At 39.1% G+C, this 15,102-nt stretch overlaps 1 protein-coding gene across 14 annotated transcripts in view; it reads left to right on the top strand.

Moving 5' to 3' along the window:
• Window positions 1-15,102, top strand: part of LOC105566931 (dystrophin, isoforms A/C/F/G/H-like) — a 510,950-nt gene that overhangs the window by 270,624 nt on the left and 225,224 nt on the right. For all 14 annotated transcript variants that reach the window (XM_012021369.1, XM_012021359.1, XM_012021357.1 and 11 more), the window contains one exon: window positions 6,892-6,939. In XM_012021369.1, the coding sequence (XP_011876759.1) occupies window positions 6,892-6,939 (48 nt within the window). The remainder of the gene's footprint in view (window positions 1-6,891; window positions 6,940-15,102) is intronic.

The following is a 15,102-nucleotide window of genomic DNA, read 5'->3' as shown; positions in this document are numbered from 1 at the left end:
GAGAATATGCGCACATAATGATTCGGGCAAATTTCATTACCGTCACCGTCACCGTCTGCTCGAAATAGTTGACGGTGGAGGATGATTACATCATCCTCCACCGCGAGTCGGAAGTTGGACCGTTGCGGTCGAACTCGAAGCCAATATCAATTTCTCCGATCGCGCGGTGTTCTCGATAGCTTCGCCGTTGTAGAATGCATGAGACAATCGGAGACGCTCCGGAGTGCCTTTCCAACAACATAAGACAAATTTTGCCCCTAACTTTCCTCGTTCGCGCTCCCCACGTGCGTATCGACGATCTTCGGCGAGATCGTGGATGACAGGGGGATAGAATACGAGCTCAGCGATCCGCTGAGCCTCCACCGCAGCGTCCTTTAAGGAAGCGCGCGCTCGTAACCATTAATATGCAACAGTGTACAACAGCGGTGCTCTGTAGCACACGTTCATAAAGTGCGCCCCGAAGACCGTCAAAGGCGCACCGTCGTCGGATATCTCGCAGAAGTTGCCGCCGTAAAACGGTTGGTACCGGCTTGATCGCTTAATGCCTCGCGAAACTTCTGCGAACAGCGAATAAAGAACGCCTTCTGTCTATCAAAGTTACGCACGCGTCGTTACAGAACAGCGCGAAGGGCCGCCCATATTTCGTAACAGGCACGTTAACCGCCTGAATTCCTTTTTAAACTGCTAAAGATATTGAAACCATCGTCGAGGCGAATGTCACGCCGGTAATATTTCAGCTATATTCTTGGCTACTTTCAACCGTATACAACCTGTAATACTTGGACTGAACAATACAGTTAAAAAATGACTCTGCTCTTCTATACGAAATGTAGTAAAAAAAAAAGCGCAAGGTGCACGCAATATTGTTTGTTGTAATATTAAAAAAGCTCGAGATTTATTCCCTCAGAATGCGCGTTCTAATAAATTGTAAATCATTTTTAAAGTCACAGTGCAGACATTTCGTTTTTCGAATGCATGGAGAAACTCCGCACATGCATTGCAAACGTACCATATAGTTCTAATGTAACGGAGTGTTTGCTTAATTCGTTATTGTTTAAAAGTGTTGTAGTATTCTGTCAGTTTAAACCGCTAATGTTCTTTTATTCTTTACTTGAGTCTAGAACAATGTTCGCGAATATTTCTTTTCTTATTGTGAAAACAGATTCAATTCAAATCGGAGTATCGATTTATCCCAAAGAATGACCAAGATGGGAGATCCTCCAAATGGGAGGTTTCCTCCGGCAAGGTTAGCAGCCTACCGAAGATGAAGTAAAACCAAATGCTTAAAGTACTAGAACGAGAACTGGACAAAACAGGCTTTAAGCCTAATACACGAGGAAGAAGAAGAAGAAGAAGTAGAATAGCTCGTTAACTGTTTCGAAAATTGCAAAATGGTAGAGGACTTTTCGACTCAGTCTAGTCCGCTCTATCCGCAAATAAGAGGTGAGACGGGTATTACATAATACCCTGTATAAACGACGAGTAAAGGGAAATTCACAACTTTTTCCAAATCTATACGAACTGTGATGCGAGTATCGACAAATCGCTCGAGAGATCGGATACACAGAGAGAACGGTTTCTTTGAATTTAATAAATTTTATTAGATTCAAAGAAATTTATCTTTTGGAATAGTCCAAACAAACCAATTGTTGGTTCAACAAATATGATTATTTGAACTTTCAAATAATAAATAGCTTTACTTCAAATAAAAGATTTGTTTGAAACGAAAGGAATATTCTCTTTAATCTAAACGATATTATTGTTTCATTCAAACAACATTATCGTTTGATAGAAAATATGTGAAACAAATGTATATGCATACATCTTTCTCCCTCTACATTAGAATTTTCCCTTCATTAAAAGAAGAAAGATAAACACTGAATTAGTACACTATATTCAGCCATAATAAAAAATAGACCATTAAATGCTTAAACTGCGTCTGCTGATGCGGTCGCTTATATACCATAGCTGCCGCGATTTTACTTACGAGTTCGGTGGCCATCTAGTGGCAGCACCGAAGCTTTATAAGCGCCTGGCCAAATAATATAATTATTTCATTGAAAGATATTACTTCAAATAATAGTGTTTTTTCTATCAAATAATACAGGTTGTTTGAATAAAACAACAAAATTCTTATTCAAAACATATAATGTTTCGTATAAGCATATTTGTTTCAATGAAACAAATTTCAACCAAATAAATAGGAATACTAAATCCAAAGAAACCGTTCTCTCTGTGTACAATCGGCATTCAAGCAGTTTCATTTTTAACCGATAAATTTTGTAACTATCCAAACAAAAGTACGCACATGATAGTTATTAATGCGAAACGATGTGTCCCGATTTGCTCTCGTATCTTTTTATATGTAGCGAAACTGATAAGAGGTGTACGCGTGCTCCCGGCCAGTAGCGAAATACGCGGCGCGAATGCACAATGAGCCGCGGCCTGCCGGCTGCGGGCATTTCATCGCCTTTCGGATTGAAACTCCGTCTGGTAATATTTTCCCGCGGGCGAACTTGATTAAAGCGCGGCGGACCGGCCTTTTAAACGAGCAAACAGTGGCCGCGCCGTAGCGTGCGGCTAGAACGCGGCGCGACGATGGCCGCGAAGGCACCTGGCAGGTGGCGGCGCGAGGCAAGCAAATGCAATTTTATGCCTCAGTTTTTCTCATTTCGCTCCTGTCATCGCGCGCTGCGCCAACCCGACCCCGCGTTCCTTTCCGCCCCCCCCCCCCCCGTGCCCCCGCAATCGCGCAAGTATCCGCCGGAGAAGCGCACCTCTGATCTTCCGGACCTCTACCCGCTGGTCTGCATCTTCCTGCGAAATGAATCCCGCGGAAAATGCGAACGCGCCGCGTACAAAATATATACAGGGTGTTATGTAATACCCGCCTCACCTCTTAATTGCGAATAGAGCGGTCTAAACTAACTCGAAGAGTCCTCTACCATTTTGCACTTTTCGCAATAGTTAACGAGTTATTAATTATTAAAAATTACTGTGTTAGCCCGGCCTATCCAATTCAAGCGCGGAGATGCCGTGTGTCATAAACATAGACATAGTAAATATAGACTGAGCGTCCCATTGAATAAGCTGAAGCTTGTGAAGAGAGAGAGGCAAAGGAGATTTAAGAAGACTTTCTTTCTCTGTCTCACACCGCATCGTGAGAAGGGAGAATCACGCCTGTATAGTACTGCGCAGGCACGATTCTTTTCTTTTACGCTGGTGTAAGACGGAGAAAGAAAGCCTTCGTAAATCTTCCCTCGCTCTCTTCACAAGCTTCAGCTTATTCAATGGGACGCTCAGGCCGGTATTCATAGTCCGTTCTTATATTTAAGATCATCTTAAGTATGCTCTTAATGTGTTTTCAACCAATCACAGAACTGTATTAGCGTCTTAAGACGATACTTAAGATGATTTTGAAATGAGAATCGACTATGAATACCGGCCTCAGTCTATATTTACTATGTCTATGGTCATAACAACTCCCCGCCTAGCAACGCCGATCGTGGGATGGTCGAATCTCGCCTAGCAACGCCGATCGCGGGATGGTCGAATCTCGCCGCGCGCTTGAATAGGCCGCGCTAAGACAGTGACTTTTTAATAATTAATAACTCGTTAACCATTGCGAAAATTGCAAAATGGTACAAGACTTTCCAGCTGAGTCTAATCTGCTCTATCCGTAAATAAGAGGTGAGGCGGGTATTACATAACACCCTGTATTAATATTTTCGATGCGCGACAGAATCCTCTACCCTGTGCTCGCTATTGTTTTCGCGATTGCTCTCTTGTATTAAATCAAATGACGGCAAGATCGAGGGGGAGGTGAATTTTATTGGCGCTAGTAGGATTATTTATCAGTGGTTCGACAGTGAGATTATTCACTTCTTAACGTTTACGTTACCTCGTCGTTTGATTAAAAAAATTCTCCAAGGTTATTTTACATATCTAAAGCAGAGGCACGTGCGAAATTGAAACGCAACGATATATCATACGCGAGAAAGGTCGGCCTGCGTCGGAAAGCGTATTCAACGCCGTGAGAAATGAGAGAATATCGTACATGTGCCCGGAAACGCATATCTATATGGAATTTTGATATGCGATTCGTAAAATTTCGGATTTCATTCCGTTGTGTGATTTATCGGAGATGTAACTTGGCCGCGCTGGATTCAGCATGGAAAATTCGCAATCGCGAGCGCGGGAAGTGACCGAAATGAAATGAAAGAATGCATGTAACAGGCGTATTACGTCGCTGCCGGCTGTGCGCGAATGTCGAGTGCCGTCCGCGTGAATTACGTGGTGATTTCGCACTCTCTTTCGAAAGCATCTGCCGTGCCTGCTTTCGTATTTACGCGTTTATTTCGAAACTGACTTGAGGCACGTCGCACAGTGCGACATATATTTCGATATAAACGATCTCTGTAAACATATCTTCGTTTAATTGTAATAATCATCGTAATCGTGAAACTTATTTTACATAATCTGTCATTGGACACACTCGCACATCGTCGAGCTTTTTATTTTTATTTATCCAATTTTTTTTCTATCAAAGATGAAAAAGTTAGTGCGAAACTCCGAAATTGCAATGTTCTCACTTTGAGTGCTCGTACACTCGCTAAAAGCAAACAGTCAGGCGGCGTAAAGCACTTCCGTTTCTCTCTCTCTCTCTCTCTCTCTTTGATACCATTAAACGATTCCCTCATTGAGTGTCCGCTGTAATATTCCCGGTGTCACCTTTGCTAGGACAAAGGTAGCGCTCTTGCAAATGCGCCTGGTCTTATTAGCGGACTGGTTCTTCTTGGGATCAGCGAGGAGCCGAGCGGTGAACATTTTTATCGCATTACTACACTGCGCTATCATTCTCCGCTCCAAATGTGGCTCTGCATGCATCTCAAAGTAATCCGAATAATCGGATTAACGACCACTTAGTGTAATTTTAGCATCTGCCTGTTAACGAAATGCACTCGGATCGAGTTCACCGCGTTCATATCTTTCCGCTATGAGAAGCTCCGCAGGATCTTGGTATTAATCTGCCAATCTGTCGCGATTAAGACATGCGATCTTGTAAAGTTGGAATAGCGTATAGAATTTGCGAGTTTATGCGTATAGACGTGTATGAAAATAACAGTGTGTGCTGTTTTCTTGACGTTTTCATTAATTTATTTTAAACGTACACGTGGCACAGAAGTGAAAACGTATACCGTCTATGATCAAATGATTGATTAATACCGCTCCAGCATTGGCGAGTCCTTTCTCAGTGCAGATAAACCGACATAGTGATCGTTGACAAACAGTAGAATGGGCTCGATACAGATTAAACTTTGATATTTAATGAATCATTGAATCTATGATGAAATTAATGCTGCTGGGGAGCTTTGATAGAGAGATTACATTGCGCATTAATATGTCAGTGTACGCAGATGGCCACGCGCGATGCACAGTTGGACGGATTCCAGCGTACACTAAATGGTCGATATCTCGACATCGACGTAGTTTTCTCATTGTCATGAAATTTTATATTAATCTTCCGCAAATTATTTGTTGTCTTTATTCGCATATTTTTGACAGTTATATTTAAACACGTCATTTCGTTAATTTGTCCGCAGCTTCATTGTTCATCTTCTTTATCCTATTCTATAATATAAATGTATTTATAATCAATTATACTAGATTGGCAGGCGAAGTGACTCTCATTTAATTTTGTAATAATTTCTAGTGATTGGTAGATTTAATGAAATTAATGGAAACAAAGATATAAAAAGCCGTTGAACGTTTCGAGATTTCGTTGAGTGGAAATGAAAAAACTCATTTTGCGCTGAAGTTAGAAAAAATGTATTGTTCGCCAAGAAAAACAGAATACTTTGGTTAAAAAGCACTTTTAAAAAACACTTTTATCGTTTTAAGTTTTATAAATAGCGTGATATGCAGTAACGCGAAGTCCCACGTACTCTCGTTTGCAAGCGAATGCTTGGCGCGCATTACCAGGACGATACCAGGAACGTTTTAACGCACCGTCATCTTTTGGATGCTAGTCCACTTTTTTCCGACCATTATACGTACAACATGAGTACGCAAGAGTACACGCAGAGAGAGAGAGAGGGAGAGAGAGAGAGCAACGGAAGGGGAGTCGCAAGATTTGAGCTTGAAAATGGTATATGACTATGATGGTCCGTTGCATATTTCAAGATCTACTTGCAGACCGATGCGAGATGCTTGTCGTGATTCATACACGTACATCGTAACAAGCGCATATAATATATGCGCATAACCACTCTTGTGTATCGCGTAAAATTATATTCTGCGTTATATTATGTTCTCATATTTTGTAAAATATTCTATTTCATAATATAGCTGATTCCATAAAATATCTTGAAGCCGTTATTCCAAATTATTTTGCTTCTAAATAACGTATGTCGTTAATAATCCAGCAGACCGGCTAATAGCGTATTAATAATTTTGCAAATCCTCGAACTTGTTAAAACGCACTCCCAAACGGTGAAAAGACGTTTAAATGGAATATAAATACAATTTGTATGTTTCTACGCTCGTAAAAAAAATGTATTTTTATAGCACCGATACGTACATATTTAGATTATTTTTTTGCCTATGTCGAATCCAGATACATGATACCATTACTGTAACAATAATTATCAGGTTACAATGCAATAGTTGCAATTCGAGTTTCATTTTTGTGGTATCCGTTCTAATTGACAAGCAGCGTGTAATGTTCAATTTACGAAAATGGATTTTAGTGAAATATTTTCCCAATTTAGTATCACGAATGAATCGCGCAAGTTTGCTCTTTCAGGTCATCGCGCGTAATGTAGTTATTTGTTTATACTAATTGTAATTGTTTGTTCATACATATTCTAATGTATCTTTTTCTTGTTACAGGTATGTAACCGATTCTCTCGCAGCAGTGCAAGCACAACTGCTATTTCGGTGAGTCTTAAAATAATGTTCTATAATCAACTAGACGGCCATGGCTATTTATTAAGGATGTATTCTTCTAATATATTTAACATTTATTTTTAAATTTTTTATATTTAACGTACGACCGTTAAACACATTAGACTCTGATCCAATTACATGAACTTATATATTTCTGAACAATTTTTTTCATATACTTTTGCATTTATTAAGTTCTTCCGCACTCATTTTTTTAAACAATATCATTTTATGTAATCTGTAAATAATGTCACATATACGTTGCGTTGAGATCTCTGATTACTGGATGCGATCGATCTGGCGTGTCCTATCACCTTTTAGAAAGGCGCGCGAGGTCGATGGTACTTGAACACACAAGGACAAGATATCTCATCCCTACAACTCTTTCGTTCGCTTTTGCTGTGCAGTCCTTGGATGCAACCCTGTCCCCTCGACCGCTGCGTTCTGTCGTGCCACTTTATGACAATGCATTTCCCATTCCATCTATCTGTTTTCCGCGTGAGAAACCTGAATGCCATCGATAAAATATTAAGGGCGACGAACGCACATATAGCGTAAAGTTGTAAGAAAGACATTTAAATGGGTAGAATGATTACCGTTTCAACGGGGAAATTAATTTAAAACGCGATAGCGATGGTAAACATCTTTTTTAAAAATATTTTTCTGTTCAAAGATAATTTATCTCTTTTCATTTGTGAGAAAAGAAGTTTCAATATATTGTCATCTATGGTGTAATGCTAACATATCAATCTTTCCGGTGTATGAAATTATGAGTTTTGTACAATGAGAAAAAGACACAATCAGCACAAAAAGCAAAAAAGTCAAATTATCTAAAACTTTTGTATTGAACAACGTGATATTGTTAATATTAATTTAGCCAATAACGTTCTGACTTCCACTTAAAATAATATTTTTACAATAGCAATAATGAATTGCTTTGCTCTTTACTCCGTATAATAATTTTCTTCACGAAGAATATTAAAGAGGAAAAAGGAAGAATTTACGATTTTTACAGAATGGCACAAAAATTGTCACTTTTATCTTCAAGAAAGTCGAGACTGTCAGCGACGTGGTATTGTCTCTTTCTTTAAATTTATATTATTACTCTTCTTTCTACAATCTACATTGACATATCTATAGATATAATAAATGCGTCTCAGTATTCTTACGCTTTATTTTTTAATTGGATGTCTATACTTTTATTGTTTCATTTACTTTTCTTAAAAAAATTATTATTTAAAGAATACGTGCAATTCCTAATTATCCAACGAATTACTTTTAAAGTTAATATGATGATAAAAATGAAAAATCAAACGACTTTCTACGTATTTTAAAGTAATTTAGCATTCGAAACAATAGCAATAGATATCATTATATTTTTGTTTTAATGCTTAAAGATTTAAAAATATTCTGCATCGTCAAACACAGATTTGTGTATCAAAGCGAAATGAATCATGGAAATTACAGTTGTTAAGAGAACGTGAAAGAGATTTCTATTCTCCGAGAATCGAAATAACGTTACGAAGTTGATTTCCGAGAAAAAAAAACCATTGCAAGACAACTTGACGAAGGAGCATCTAAACAATGTAATTTGTCGGTTCTGGAACATTGGGAGCCATTAATTCACAAAATTAGCCGGATAAATCGAGAACGGGAGCGGTAGAAATCTTCGAGTGGATAACAATCGGCCGCTGGGCGGGCGCTGCAAAGAATGCTCGTCTGCCATTATTGGTTCGAAGAAAATGCCGAATCACCGTGCTTTCAACGCATTCTTTCAATAGATGAGAAATTTACTTTCTTGCAGCTTAGATACGAAACGAGAGTATACGATAAATTGCGACTGCACTTGAAAGTTACAAATGAAAATAGTCATACAATAAATTAGTCCGCTTTCTAATTGCCTTTTCGTATGTCCGCGCGTTCACTTAACGATAGCTTTGCTAGTAACAAGCTTCGTAATTGCCCGGTTCAATTAATATTTTCTTATTTACTTTAACATTTCATACGACTGATTTGGTTTGACATTTAAACTTATAATTGGTGCAAATGGAAGTATGATGTAAAGTTTTTCCTACCGAACAAAGAGACGTTATTCAATACTTTGGCGATTTTAACGGGCAGAACTTTACGTGTATTGTAAATGAAATTTTATGTACGCTGAATGGAGCAGAAGTGCTCGTTTAATATATCGTAGCGTGTCAACTGGAGAAAAAAGAAGCTGCATCCATGCGATTTAAACTTTAGACGTGAGTCGATAGGAAAGTTCTCTGTCGAGATTTTAAATTTATGTTGCGCAAGCTGTCTATATGCAGGTCGCATCGAATCTTAACAAAGTCTTTTGCGCGGATTTCAAGCATCAAGAAATGCTCGTGAAAGTAGTAAAGTTAATTAACCGCTTGTAACACGAACGAGCGCCTTACATCAAACGGTGCTTTAATATCATTCCGCAATGTAGAAATTAAAGCCTTGGAGAGGATAAGAGCATAAACATTTTTTAACGACGCAATTTACGCGACGCTATCTTTTACGATCGCCATTCTCGAACGCTGATATTAAAGACTCTGGCTAGGTTGTTTGGCATTCGATTTCGTGTCACGCGCAAAAGTGTAATTCCGGATTTATTCTATTTCGTGATATTTTATTCTAATTTCCGTATTTAATTTATGAAATTATTTCGAAGGACCGACCTTTGGAGTGTATTTTGCGAATGCTCGCTTTATTCGTTCAGGAAGTAAAAGGTCGCGCGCTAAAATAATTGAGACCGTTCTCTTCAACCATCTTTTATTCTAAATTGTCCGAAGACAAGGCCCGTATCAGATCCTGATTGTTTCATTACGTTTTTCGTTCGACGCAGACTGCGCGGGACAATCGAATTACAATCGGAATTCTCCGGCATGTTCTATATAATGATCAGACATACCGCAGGACGGGGATTTCGCGAATCGAAGAACGACACAGGGCAGAGATTCCCTTAGCTATAAATCCTTATTTCAATATCCATACGGAGATAATTAATGCCAATGCGCACGCTGTGCCGAGTAACGAAGGCGCGATAGCGACGGCACACACGCCGGTTGTACGATCTCACGTTTCGTCGAACGCCTTTCCCGGCGGAATCGGAATTAATTTGCCCACATTTTATAATACAATCGCGCCGAGACCCACCGGACGGCGATTTATAACGGCAATATTTCAGAATGCAACGGAGCGAAGGCGTCAGAACGAATATGCGAAATTGCTGGTCTCAATCCACATTGTCGCGTAATCATGCGATGTCTGTGCCCTGCGCAGAGAAAATCTACAAGAATATATTTTCTCTACGCGTTGTTACGAGTGACATACTTTTTCAAGTGCTTTCGTTAATGTGCGCATTTTCGCAGTGTTGAAAAAATGTGGCTACGTTATACAATGCTGACGTAATCTAACTGAATCTCTTTTTATTTTACGCAAAAAAATTGTTAATCCCAAAGGGATGTTTTCTTCCGCGCATCTAATTAGTGTAAAGGAAGATATGAGAAATAATATATCCCTCTTCTGTAGCAACGTACACGAGGCTTATTCGTCGAATAAAAGGGTCTTTCTCTTCTTCCGTACATTATCGAGGTTGTTAAAAGTAGCCGATCGTACTTTTTTTTACGCTGATACTTGAACTTTTATTTTGCATTAAAAGTTACCTCCCTCCGCTTGTAGATGATATTTTTTATTATTCTTTAATAAAACGGCTTATTATAACTTCGGACCATTCCACTTTTGACATAATCGCGGCGTATATATACAGACTGCATTTCGTATTTCACGTCAAGAACTTCGATGGAACTGCAACTCGCTAAACTAAGAGAATATCTTGATTCCATTGTATCTTCAAGTTTTGTACGGCGCCGAGTGTTTCTTCATGCTTTAACTTTTTGTAGTTTACTGTAACTTTAGAACGACATTGTACTTCTCTTTTACAATCGCGAGACCTCGGTAAGCATTTCTTACCCCCGCGGTTTATTTCGCATCATGATTTTGATCGTTTAAGGTAACGTGAGCGTCGCAGTTATCATTTCGTGGCACATCTCGGAGATTGTTATCGAAGAGATCCACCAGAGCCTCCGAGTAATGTAATTTGATCTAGCGCCAAGTCGCGTTTGTGTTGTTTCCACTGCGTAATAATAATTACAATAGATAGGGCGAAATTTAAAAAACATAAAGGATCATTTTTGTCAGTTTTATAACACGACGAATGGATGTTTTCGTACTTTATTCTTCCTCCGCTGAAACTCCGACGGACTATATTTTATTTTGCTAGCCTATTTTTTTACGTTTTAACCCTCCGCAGTCCATTGTAACTTTAGAGAGTGACATTCTACGCTTATTTTTATTCCGGACTATTTTCTGTTGCTATACGATGGCGGGAGTACTGTAGCGTACTTTAATGTTGTAGTACGTGAACCATCTCTTGTTGGTTACTTTTATCCTCTCGGAGTATGCTAGCTTTTGCCACGAAACGCTGGCAAACGTTTAACGCGATATATATATATATATATATATATATATATATCGCGTACACGTACACATAAAAACACAGTCGCATTAAGTTAATCTCTTTTAATAATTGGGACAGCTGTTAGGATGAAAAGAATAGTGGTTTTTATTGCTCTTTTACAAATGCGATTATAGAACATAGTTTATCGTCTAAACGAATCTAAACGAATAAATTAGATAAGACTGACAAGGGGAGGACGCGCGGTGCCCCTCGCCGATTTAAGCCGTGATTTTTCTACGTGTAGTCCTCGATGAGGAAGAGATTTTGTGAAAGTATAGAAGTGCCCTACACCGCAATGTGTTGAGTCTTGCTGGAAAACTTAAAAATTTCTTTTGGACGAATACTCCTCCCCCCGATTCGCTTCTACCGTATTTTGTGTCATTTGAAGTTAAATTGACATATTTTTATTACGTTATCATTTTTGCTGTCCAACGTACGTAATTTTTTTAAAAAGGAAAAGTATACAAATGTCGATTTCGATTAGAGTTCGTCTATCATTTTCGGGTAAGTTCACAGGGTAACACGGGCGTAGCTGAATCGCGAAGTAATCCAATAAAAAGCCGCGATATAACATCCATCGTTTACTTAGAATTGTGTTAAAATACGAGAAACATTCGGCGTGAATTTAACGTTGCAAACCGTTAGGTGTTTCAAAGAGCAATTCGGGGCTGGAGCGTGGCCTTGGTAATTTGTTGTTGTAGAAGAAGCGCGCTATTGTGTACGCAAGGTCGCCGCGCCGGCAGTCGTACGCAGTCACTCGGCGGACGAGTATCGCGGCGAGTCGCTCTCCGTGTGTAGTCGTATCATCCCTCGCAACGCGATAACCCCCTTTGATTAATTAGCGATTATCAATTCGTGCTATCTATTAACTCTTGATTAATAACGACTATTTATTGAAGCAGATATACCGCGCGTATTATTGAAACACGATACGCAATAGGGATTGTGAAATACCGCTTTATTGCGCGGATGTGATATTTTTTTAAATAATTACTCGAAATGGAAATGTATCTCGCGTTGCGCTATAAATTTCTCGCGCGTTCAGTTTTGAGTCTCTTCCGTGGCTTCCATTTCCGGAACGAGAGTAACGCGCGATTCGAACGATTCAACTAATTGTAAGACTCGCCGCACGTCGTTCGTTCATTATTTTGGGTGTTGCGCGTCCCATGCGGGAGTGTCTGCTCGTGTCGCACAGTTAATTGTTTTCGCGAGTGACTGAGTGCGATGCAGAAAACTGAGCGGCGGAGGAGACCCTGGGAGGTATCCGGCTGCGGCAAGGCAATCATTGAGTGAGTAATCCATCGCAACGTGACAGCCAATAATTATCTCATCGCGTATACAACGTTGTCAAGTGTTCGGCGCAAATTGCGTAATATTTTAAGGGCGTTGGATTTTTCACGGGATTCATAATTATTCCGTTTCTCTCAATCGGTGAGTTTTCGCGACGCTCGTACTTATTAAAGCTGTTCCTTCGCATCCGTTTGCGCACGTTTATTGGATCTGGATTTGCCTTCGCGAAAACTAATTGAAAACGTATGAGTAATTTCTCCCCGTTTGCTTGACGATTCATAAATGTTAGCATTCAATGCTGCAATACATATGCCTTGGTATACAATTATCTCAAATTATGCATTATAAATTTAATGTATCGTATATAATTAATCCAAAGATTAGATATACTTTTATCGCGATTATAATGCAACGATTGAATATGCATTACGCATTTTATGTGGTATTTTGCATAAGGGAAATATGCGAATGTTTTTTCGCGCTTTTGACATTATTGGCGAGCGACAATAAAAAGGTCTGACCCGATTTGGAAAACGTTGCTGCAAAGTCGTACGTAGTGAAACAACGGCGCGCAAAATATTTAACTGTTCGCATAAAACATCGCGGGCGCGAATTAGCGGATCGCATTGTCATTTGGATAAACGCGCAGCGTTCAATGAGGGATTACGTTTTACGAGCGTTTAATGTTTACCAACTTCTCGTTGGCACGCCAGCATTATCTCGTTAGGTGTCCACGACATCACAGCCAAATTGCCTGTCTGGCTGTCGATCAGCGTTTAATTGATCTAATGGTATCAAATTGATAGATCAAGTCTACGTGACGACAATTTTAGCGAGGTGATAATTTCGCCGTTTATTAGGAGCAAACAATGGGCCGCATGCTCGTCGTATAATTAAATAGATTTATAGGTGACATTCATATCCTAGCACTCGATCGTAGAGCCAGTTCGGTTTCAATATTGCGGATTAAAAATATCTATCCGTTAATGTCGTAACGACTTGGAAGGACTACGTAGGCAACTTCAAAACATCTCAATCGACAAAGGTGTCTCGCAAGCTCATTAACAAGTTTCCAAAGCACGTCTCCATAATGCCACTCTATCTTCCTGTTGGTTCTCAGTTACGGAGTTGCATAATTGATTGATTAAATTGCGGTGCTTTCGTGATTATAATTAATGTACATTGATTGTGCCTAATGGCAAATCTCATTAGAACGCATATTAAACTCATTATCGTCTCTGTGTTTCATATGCATATTCCTTACGATAGTTTATACGTCACTTTACAGCGCAAAGACATTCCTGCAGTAATTTGAGAGTTAAATAATGGAAGGTTCCCTCCTCTCACCGAAAAACCCGATGATCGCAAAACTTTGCCTTCCAATTAGCGAATACTTTATAGGCACTTACATTTAGAGAGACGTGTATCACTCTTCAGGGACGTATATCCAAATACACAGAGTCGAGTACGACGATGTTTTTCCAATGGCGGATTTGCAATTTAGATTCGGTCACCGGCCGCGCCATATGGCGAGTGCATAAACATTTCACTGAGAGGAAAGCGAGCATTCCATTCGGACTGGACGGGTTAATTAGGAGAAGGTTTTTGGAAATGACCAGCGTCGATGGTAGATGTCGTAAATGATTTTAGAATTCGAAAAACCCATTGGCACGACTCTCTTAAATCTCAAAGTTTTGTCGTATTCACGAGATATAATTGGAGGCATTTTTTATTGATTTTGTTCGCCTTAAATCTCATGTGAAATAGTTCGCCGCAATAGACATCTTTATCGCTATGGTCGATATAAATATGTCACATGCCGTTAAAGCGTTAAACGCTACTGATGTCCAACATGTACAAACGAGTGGTAGTAAAAGACTCGCCTCTTTTCTTTGCTCGCTTTCTTAGCAGCAGAAAAATATATGATCTCAGCGAGAACGCGAATAATGTTGCTTTTTCATTTACACAGTTTAACCGAATAACGTTTTATCTTGTCTGAAAACTTGCTGACAAAAGGAAAATTGACTATATAGACCTCATTTCCTATTTCAATTTGAAGATTCGTAATTGACTTCATAGAAGTTAATACAAAATATAAATTTTTATTGACATAATTATAAAGAAAACTTATATATGCATTTGTTAATCATCTACTCACTTCGTACTTCCATTATAAATAGATACAGCTAATTCTGTTATAAACTTAATAGTAAACTTCTTCAATTGTCACTATATGTATATGCTTTTGTTCTGATAATGCAATAGAAGCAATTATTTACTATTAATTATTTCGAGATTGGATTTGGCTGTTTGTACAAATTGCAATTCAATTTGTTAAA

The sequence above is a fragment of the Vollenhovia emeryi genome, unplaced genomic scaffold, assembly GCF_000949405.1.
Source record: "Vollenhovia emeryi isolate VEMERY1.0 unplaced genomic scaffold, V.emery_V1.0 DF939141.1, whole genome shotgun sequence".
NCBI lineage: Eukaryota > Metazoa > Arthropoda > Insecta > Hymenoptera > Formicidae > Vollenhovia > Vollenhovia emeryi.
Note: the sequence above shows the minus strand (reverse complement) of the source record. Positions and strands in the feature narration are given on the sequence as shown.